Consider the following 9,420-nt stretch of genomic DNA (forward strand, 5'->3'; position numbering starts at 1 on the left):
TCCTTCAGCTTCACATCAAGGTGGCGTCTGGGAGCGCCTGATTCGTTCAGTCAGGAATATTCTCACCTCTGTCCTCAAGCTGCAGATTGTGGATGATGAGTGCCTCCAAACTGTGCTTTGTGAAGCTGAGGCCATCTTAAATGACAGACCTCTCACACCAGTCTCTAATGATCCAGATGATTTTGAAGCCCTCACGCCAAATCATATCTTAACACTAAAGGGCAAACCCGTCATGCCTCCTGGACTTTTTGAAAAACAGGATTTATACCTGAGGAAAAGGTGGAGACAGGTACAATACATGGCTGAAATATTCTGGAAAAGATGGATCGAAGAATACTTGCCCATCATGCAAGAGAGACAGAAGTGGATAAGGCCGAGAAGAAATATCTGTCCTGGAGACATAGTGCTGCTTGCAGACGCCACTACCCCCAGAGGACGTTGGCAGATGGGGAGAGTCTTGGCCGTTAACATGGATGCTCGTGGCCTGGTGCGTTCTGTGCAGCTGAAGACTAAAACCAGTGTACTGGACCGGCCTGTGACCAAGCTCTGCCTGCTGCTGGAAGCTGCTATGGACTAAAACTCTATCTGTCTTACCTCCCACTGCTCTATCTTGCTTTCTATCTTGTCACTAATGTATATTTTTGCAGTCAGAAGAAAAAGAAAAAAAACTTAAGGATATTGCATCTCACATAATATATGACTGACATGGTCGTTAGAATAGCTCCTTTTGATTAATGAACTAGTAATTGTGATTGAATGCACAATTAGGGGCCGGAGTGTAGGAGCTATTTGTCAGTTTTTTGATTTAAAGCTAAAATGTCACTTTTTTGTTTATTAGTTGCACATCAGTATGTTTTCTTTTTTGTTATGTAGTTTTTAATATGCTAAGTTAAGTCTAATTTGCTTACTTTTTGTTTTATTTTACTTGGTTAGTCTTTTATTGCGCACCTAGGGGATATAGGGGAGTAGCGCACATTGTCCAACACGCACCTGGGTGGGCTAATGGTTTTTTACCAGTCACGTCGGAGAGGCAGCAAGTAGGCCTTACATGAAATCTTGCTGTTTGCCGTCCAAATCTGGAAAATAAACCCTCTGTTTGAACCTTTAAGTTTGTTTGGACATTGCTCTCTTTTGAATGCTGCGTAAACCAAAAACCCAGGGTGCGTCTGAAGTGTTTATTTGAAGTTTTCTTATGTCGCAGTTTAAGTTTAAGTTTTTGTTGACAAATACTCACTACACCAATCAATAATTAAACTTGTGTATGGTTTCCTGCAGGTGTTCATAAGCCTACGGCAGCCAATAGATACCGCCACAGCTGTAATGTACTTGTGAAAACAGATGGAACATGCGTCTGTTCTTGGCAATACCACCGGCTCTTTGATTCCAGTAAAATTCTAATTACGTCAGGCATTTGTTAATTTATGCATTGCAATGGTGATTAACTAGGCACACTTTGGGCACACCATATGAATACACATACCTTCCCCACTTAAGTTTGGCCGGCAAGAATTAAAAGAAAAATCGAATTGTCCTTTATTTTTCGTAATTCTCTGAGGTCAGATATAATCTATTTGGGACAGTGGAGATAATGACACTATGAATGAATAAATAACAACTAGAGAGAAATAATGTTGATTATCTGGTGCAGGTGGGACAAGAGTTATGTTGAACCAGTTGGACTGATGGTGCTGCAGATGCACTTTGTTTACATAGGCTATCTTTTGATTAATTGTGAGTTAAAGGCTTTAACTTTTACAGCCCTAGTTAATAACTGAACTCTTTTTTCTTTCCCCTGGTGAGAACACCAAAATGTTACCCTGTATGTTCAACATATTTCACATAAATGGCCATGAAGTCACTATGAATCAGATCCTGCATAATCACCACTCCCACACTTGTTTTATCCATTTTGCTGCACATTAACTGAAAGACAAACCTAAAGCAGATTATTTATTATGTAGTTTTTCCTATGTAGCGTTAATTTAGTTATAAGTGTTATCCACATGCATACAATGAGCCTCAATTTAAAGAGCCCGTCTTTCCCAACAATACTAACATCACATTTGTAAAGGGCCAGTGTCAACTAAATAAGGTAAGACAGAGATCGTAGAGACCCTTGGTTGCAGATGTCCGCTCTAGAGATTATACAACAGGCCCAAGAAGATCAATATTCAGGCGATACATTTACAATGGTAACATACAAAACAAGTTTCAATCCAAAGGAGAAAGATTAAAACATTGGAACAACTTTTCCTGTAACAGATGCATCATTTCATTGTCATCAAATAAATCATAAAGATCTTAGTCAGAATCACTGCTGCTGCTGCTGCTGCTACTGCTGCCGCTGGATGACTGTATAAGAAAAAGAAAATGTACATGTTATTTCATACTTTTTGGATTTGTAATGTGATTGACAACTGCTGTTACATTGCTTTATGTTGGGAATCCCTGAGCAATACTAAAATCCGTCTCAAACAGTCTATCTCAGAGGTTCTCAAACTGTGGCAAGGCCAGGGCATCCCTTGTGTAGTACTTGATGTATTTTAATTGATTCAACCAGGTTTTACACCAGATTAAGCTCAGGTTATAGTCTCTTTTATAAACCGAGCTTTGATCTGTGACTGGTGCTCAGACAGCTCTTTCTTAGGGTACTTGGTGTGAAATGTTGGAGTTACTGGTGAACCTGATAACTGGTCTCAGGATGGCATGTTGTAAGTAACGTGTAATAACAGTTTCATCCTCACCTTTCCTCCATGCTTATGGTGTCCATGTTTGTGTTCCTTGTGTCCTTTCTTCATTTTCTTCATCTTTTTATGGCATTTACCTCCCATACCCATTCCCATACCTCCCATACCCATTCCCATACCCATACCCATACCTCCCATACCCATTCCTGCAACTCCACCCATGGGATATCCTCCTCCATGATGACCTTTGTGGTGATCCTTATGATCCTTGTGACCCTTATGATCCTTATGATCCTTGTGACCCTTGTGATCCTTGTGACCCTTATGATCCTTGTGACCCTTATGATCTTTGTGGTGCCCTCCTTTGGGAGAGTGTGGGTATGGGCCAGGGTGAACACCGGGATAGCAGCCTGGAGCTGCAGGGTAGGTCTGAGGTCCTGTTGGGAGCATACAGGGCATGGCTCCAGGATACTGATTAGGGGCAGGGCCAGCAGGGAACAGACCACCTGCACAACCTGGTTGAGGAAACACACCAGGAGCAGCCGGTGGGAACATGGGATTGTATCCTGGTGGATATGCAGGGTTGGATTGACCCATAGGATTGGGTGGACCTATAAAATAATATAATGGCTTGAAAAGTATTCATATGGATAGTGGGAGGTTTACATTAAATTCACATACATTCAAGTAAAAAAAGAACTAAATACATTGAAATTATAAAATAAAACAAGTCGAAAGAATAAAGTACATAAATTACAAACTGCTCTGTTTTATTTGTCATCATGAAGCTTTGGTCACTTGGCTACTTAAAGAGCAACTATTGTTTTTACTCAAGTCGAGTAGGCTATTCCTCTATACAAATCAACAGTCCCACCCACTTCTTCACTTCTCCGTGCTGGGGTCCGGCAGTAAAAAATCCCATTCTTATTTTGCATTGACTTTTTGAAAAAATTAAATATTAACGTCTTAACTCCCGCCTGAACAGAGCACATTTTCTCCAGTTTGGCTATATCCAAATATAAATATATAGTATGAAATAATATGAAATAATATAATATAATATAATATAATATAATATAATATAATATAATATAATATAATATAAAAGCTTCTTGAGAAAAATTGTCAAAAAAGTGACAATAACATGGTTAAAAAGTTATGAGAAAGTGACTAAGAAGCAACAAAAGAGCGTCAAAAACGTGCCGGAAAAGTAACAATAACACAATTTAAAAAAGCAACTTCCAGACTCCAGCAAGCGACCAGAAGTGAGTGGAACTGTTGTGACTAATGGGGGCTGTGTAATTGTTGTACCAATCAATGGTAAAAATGGGAGCAAATTGTCATGGGGTAAATAAGCGAGAAAACAAAGACCTGAAGCCAAGTTCCCAAGATAGTCTGTGTGGCTCCTCAAACTGTATACCGGTGTATGAATTTTAAATTGAATGACCACACATGTGCAACTGGACATGTAGCCTACAATTAATACTATTTCTTAAAAGTTGTACTGTTCTTCTTATTATTATTTTTTATTTTTATTAGGCTATTATTTTTTATCTTAATTATTCTTTTATTTCTATTATTATTTTTTTAAAGTAGTTTAGAACCAGGGGTGGGATAATATTGCTAATCGTGATGACAAGAAAGCAGAAATTGTAGATATTGTTCATAATCTATGCTACAGCCTATGTAAACAAAGTGCATCTGCAGCTACATCAGCAAGATTCTGTCAGTTCTGCTTCTACTCTAAATATATAAACAATCGTAGTTCTGAGTGAATGACATACAGAAACTTAAAATGAAAAATCCAGCTCAAAAGTTTGTGTTTTGTTTTTGTTTTCTGCAAATAAGTATAATGCGCATTCAAAAACTTTTTATAGCCTACCCTGATTCGGCCACATCTGCTCTGTTGTTGCACAAGATGCTGAAAAATAAAGCGCTGTTAAACAGTGAAAATGTATGGGCTATTTCAGAAGATTGTTAGCTTTTAATAACGTGACATCTCGTACATAGCCTGTAGATAGCACAAATGTCATCTTGTAACTTCCACATATTTGTATTATAATAGAATTACTTACGTTTTAGATAGTCTGTAGCTTCTTTCGGATCCACTAGTCTGGTGGAGACTTGACTTGAACAATTGTTTGCTTCCGCATAGAGTAATGCTAAAGTAATGCACGAAGCCCCACCCTTTGTTAAAGACACACGCGCCTACCTGACCCTCATTGCGCAGTTGGAAAAAAAGAAGGGGGAAAACACAAGGCGGCTTGGCCTGTGTGATCGACAGCCGTCTGTCAGAGCTTTGATACTCTGACAGCAGGGGGGAAAAAACAACCTAAGAATCCAAAATGTATTGTATTTACATATTTAGTTATTTAAGTGGGGACTGTACATATTAATGAACATATAAAATATGTCAGATTTTAGCCATAGGTTAATTTCCATCTGTCCCTAGACAATCATTATGATTGGCATCTGAGAGGTTTCGGATCTTTTGGGTGATCAATTTGCTTGATGGCTGACCTGACCTTAACTTTTCAAGTACCACCTGGTCTAGATTATGTCAATGTCAATGTCAATGTCAATTTTATTTATAAAGCACATTTAAAAACAACCATAGTCGACCAAAGTGCAGTACAAGAACAGTAACAATATGTACAATAAACACAATAAAACTGAAACACAGGTAATATATAAAGGCACAAACTGTGTCTGGTCTACATTATGTGTCTGTGTCTGGTCTAGATTATGATAAAATGAGTACTAAACTAAATGTACTTTTGAGGTAGCTATAACGGAATAAGGCATAAGACCCTTAGAGTTAGGACTTATGGTTAGGGTTAGAGTTAGGGTCTTATGTGTTATTACATTATGTAACTCCACTCTACAAATACATATTATTCCACTGTGCATGTAACCCATAGAAATGATTACACATTGTTGCACAGCACCTGTACTAAATGTGGCCAGTACAATGTATCAAGAGTAGTGTAAAAGTAAGTGTTACCGTAATAAATCAGCGATTAATCACATTTCTAAAGTGCTGTTGATTTTATTCAAAAGATTTATCAATTTATTTGATAAAAGTTTGAACTATAACGGACTCAGGTTTCACAGAGCTTCAGAAGGCTCATAACTGATATAGTCCAGACATGTTTTGTTGTTGTTGTTGGTTGTCAAGTGGTTTTGTCCTATTTGTTTGAAATAGTGCAACATCTATTTACAGACAAACCCTTTTACATTATGTAGGCATCTCAGACAATCCCATAACTTGTGTCATGGAACTATTTAGTTAGAGCAACAGGTATTACAAGTTTCTGTTCCACCATTACGCAAAGTGTAGCCTATCAAAAGCCCTGCAGGGGCGTGCCCTATGTTCCCTTTTTAACACCCCGTGCTTGCCGCTCATATGCGGAACACAAACAGTGTTTTGGAAAAATCCACCACCAGAGAAGTAGATCTTGGTAAGTTTATTTATTATTTACTATTTGTAATGGATTTCTACTTTAACTTTAACAGAATAGGCTAGTTTCATACTAAGTGTTTAACTACTCCAAAGCCACTTAATTATTGACGAATTGAGAAAAAGAAATGCCCTAAATCTATTCTTCAGTCGAGTTACTCACGCAGAAGAGATTTCTGGTAATGGTATTGGCCTAGGTTGACTGAAGGTAAAGGTGCTTTATTTGTCATTATACATCAACTGTACAACACATTTGTCCTCTATGATGCATCTGATTGTTTGTCTATTTACTTAGATTACTAAAGGACCTCTTATGATGTGGCCAAATCAAGGTAAGTACACAAACCTTTATGCGGATGTTAGATGTTTTATTCAAACTAACGGCAGGTTTTCTGCTCTTTACAAGGATTCCCTCCTCCAATGGCTTCAACAAACCCTGCCTACCCTCCTGGTTACCTCTCGCCCTGTCCTCCTGCTGCTTCAGGGGTATTTCCCCAGCCGTCACAGCCCTGTTACCCACCAGGCCAGTATGGTCCTGGTCTGTACCCACCTTATCCAGGAATGGGACCAAATCCACCCTTACCTTATGGGGTACCAGGGGTTTCTTATCCTGCAGCTACAGGCGGGTATCCCTATCCATCTCCTGCTTATGGTATCCCCGGTGCGTGCGGTCAGCCCGGTGCGTACGGTCAGCCCGGTGCGTGTGGTCAGCCCGGTGCGTGCGGTCAGCCCGGTCGGTGCGGTCACCCCGGTCGGTGTGGTCACCCCGGTCGGTGTGGTCACCCCGGTCCATGGAGTCAACCTGGTCATTTTCCCCACTCCCCAAAAGGATTGCACATTGGCGGACATAAAGGTTACCACGGATATCATCCTCATCATTATGGAGTTAATCCCAGGCCTGGTGGGTTAGCTGCTGGCATGGTTGCAGTTGGGGTGGGGCTGATGGGACACAAAATGAAAAAAAAGATGAAGAAAGCGCATAAGGGACATAGGTATTGGCATGGCAAGGTGAGGATAAATTGGTTCCTTTTCTTTTTACCTGGTACATTTAATAACATTTAATTCAATGACATAAGATGCCAGTAGTTTAAGTTACATGCCCATAAATGTCAACACGGAGAAATACTATGGCATAACATTTCTGCTTTCTTCACAGTTCTCCAGCAGCAGCAGCAGCAGCAGTGACTCAGATTGACTTGCCAGTCATATGTCTCTTCTTCTTCAGTGACCCAGAGTCTCAGGCTTTTTCCTCAATGTTACAAGAAAATATGTCCATCATACTGAATCTGTCAGTAAATACACTTTAATAGAACTATATACAGTATGTTTTTGGTGCTTGGACAGATTCATATGTTGGAGTTGGAATTTTAATGTCATTGTTACATTACTTGTATGTTTCTGACAAACTTTGAACCTGTTTACCTACTGCTAATTTCCATTCATTCATGTATTATTAAATGTTAAATCCAGGTTTAGCTATGCTTTTTTTAACCAGTCAGATTGCAATTCTATATAAAGTATTTACCCCTTTTAAGACACGTTTTAGCCTTTTTATTGAACTATCTGTTGTCTCCTAATGATAATAATCTAGTAATACTAAATAATAATTGGCTTCATTTGTCTTGTAGTTTCACCTTTTTCAAATTGCCACGCTCATGATTCATTCACGCCACACACAAAGCGGTGGTTGCTATTATTGTAGCCACAGCTCCTCTGGGGTAGAACCAATGCTGCCAATCTGCGACATTGCTCTAACACCACAAATCAATCAATCAATCAATTACACTTTAACAGACTGTTTAAGTGTCTTGTCCAAGAACACAATAATAATCTGTGCCATCCAGAAATAGGGCTTGCACTGCTAACATTTGTGTCAAGGGACTAATGTTAATGCTGAGTCACTGTTGTTTGAGGCCTATAAAAGGTGGTCACCATTAGTTCTGGGGTCACTCACAAGTGGGCTATTTGAATAAAAATTGGCTTTACAATTGAAAGAAAAAGATAGCAAATCAAAATGTTAGCTGTGGTCGAGATTCATTCCTTACTCTCCAAACATATCTAGGAAGTTTTACATCTTACAGGGTCACTTTTCAGGGTCACTGTCACAGAAATGCTAGAAGGCAAGGCAAGGCAAGTTTATTTGTAGAGCACAATTCATACAGAAGGCAATTCAAAGTGCTTCACAGTTGCACAAAATGACAAGAAAACAGATAAAAACATCAACATAAAATTAATCAATTACAGTAAAAGGCAAGAGTGCAGATAAAATACTTTCAGTTGTCATATGCATGGGCAAAATGCATGGGTGTCTGGATTTGAACATCGGAGTCGAGGCCTGTTTCACATCCTCGTAAAGGATAATAATAATAATAATACATTTTATTTGTATTGCACTTTACATATGAAGAACACATCTCAAAGTGCTACAATTGACACAAAAAACAAGCAAAACAGAACAGACAGAACATATCAATAGTAAAAAGACAAGGAATATTATCAGTTAAAAACACAAAATAAACATAGGCCTACTAAGAAAAAGCCGCACAAAATAAGTGGGTCTTAAGTTTACTTTTAAAAACCTCAATAGACTGTGGTGCCCTCAGATGGTTGGGTAGGGCGTTCCACAGTCGAGGAGCAGCTGCCTGGAACGCCCCATCTCCCATAGTGCGGAGCTTTGTCTTGGGGACCAGGAGTTGGTGGCTGTCAGAGGAGCGGAGCTGTCGGGTTGGTTTGTGGTTGTTTATGAGTTCTTTAAGGTACACTGGTGCGCTGCCGTAGACACACTGATAGGTCAGGAGGCAGATCTTATACTCAATCCTGAACCTAACAGGAAGGATGTCCTTTCCCATCCTCACCATGTTTATTATTGACTCTGGGAACCACCTGGAGACCCCTCCCTGAAGTTCTCAGGGCCCTAGATGCTTCATACGGCTGTAACATGTCAGAGATGTACTTCAGCACTAAACCATGAAAAGACTTGTACACAAGCAGAGCTGTTTTAAATTCTAACCTGTAAGTTTCTAAAATTGTAAGTTACATTTTGGCTACAGTTTAACCTGTTTATGTTTATGAAATTGATACAAAAGCTTTATAATTAGATGCACAGTGTGTTTCACAAAAATGTGTGAGTTTGAAAAGGATGACACATTTTTTTCATTCCATTGCAAGAAAAAAAATCAGGTATAGTGTCTTTAAAATCTGACTTTGGGGTTCTGTGGGAAACCTGATTTTTGCCAATGACCAGAGGCCTTGTTGTAGTCCAAGGTAAGTTAA

General features: G+C 39.2%; 1 protein-coding gene across 3 annotated transcripts; it reads right to left on the reverse strand.

Moving 5' to 3' along the window:
• Positions 1-1,806: 1,806 nt before the first annotated feature.
• On the reverse strand, positions 1,807-4,865 carry prr13 (proline rich 13). 3 transcript variants are annotated; one of them, XM_079579435.1, is made up of 5 exons: positions 4,763-4,865; positions 4,570-4,608; positions 2,879-3,298; positions 2,745-2,845; positions 1,807-2,352 (listed from the first exon to the last, which is right to left on the reverse strand). In XM_079579435.1, the coding sequence occupies exons 2-5, from the start codon at positions 4,583-4,585 to the stop codon at positions 2,302-2,304; spliced, it is 588 nt and encodes a 195-aa protein (XP_079435561.1). In that variant the 5' UTR covers positions 4,586-4,608; positions 4,763-4,865; the 3' UTR covers positions 1,807-2,301. The 3 variants fall into 3 exon arrangements, with proteins under 3 accessions (XP_079435561.1, XP_079435559.1, XP_079435560.1); XM_079579433.1 differs by having other exon boundaries at positions 2,745-3,298; XM_079579434.1 differs by having other exon boundaries at positions 1,807-2,335; positions 2,731-3,298.
• Positions 4,866-9,420: the final 4,555 nt, after the last annotated feature.

This window comes from Gobius niger (genome assembly GCF_951799975.1).
Source record: "Gobius niger genome assembly, chromosome: 20".
Classification (NCBI taxonomy): Eukaryota; Metazoa; Chordata; class Actinopteri; order Gobiiformes; family Gobiidae; genus Gobius; species Gobius niger.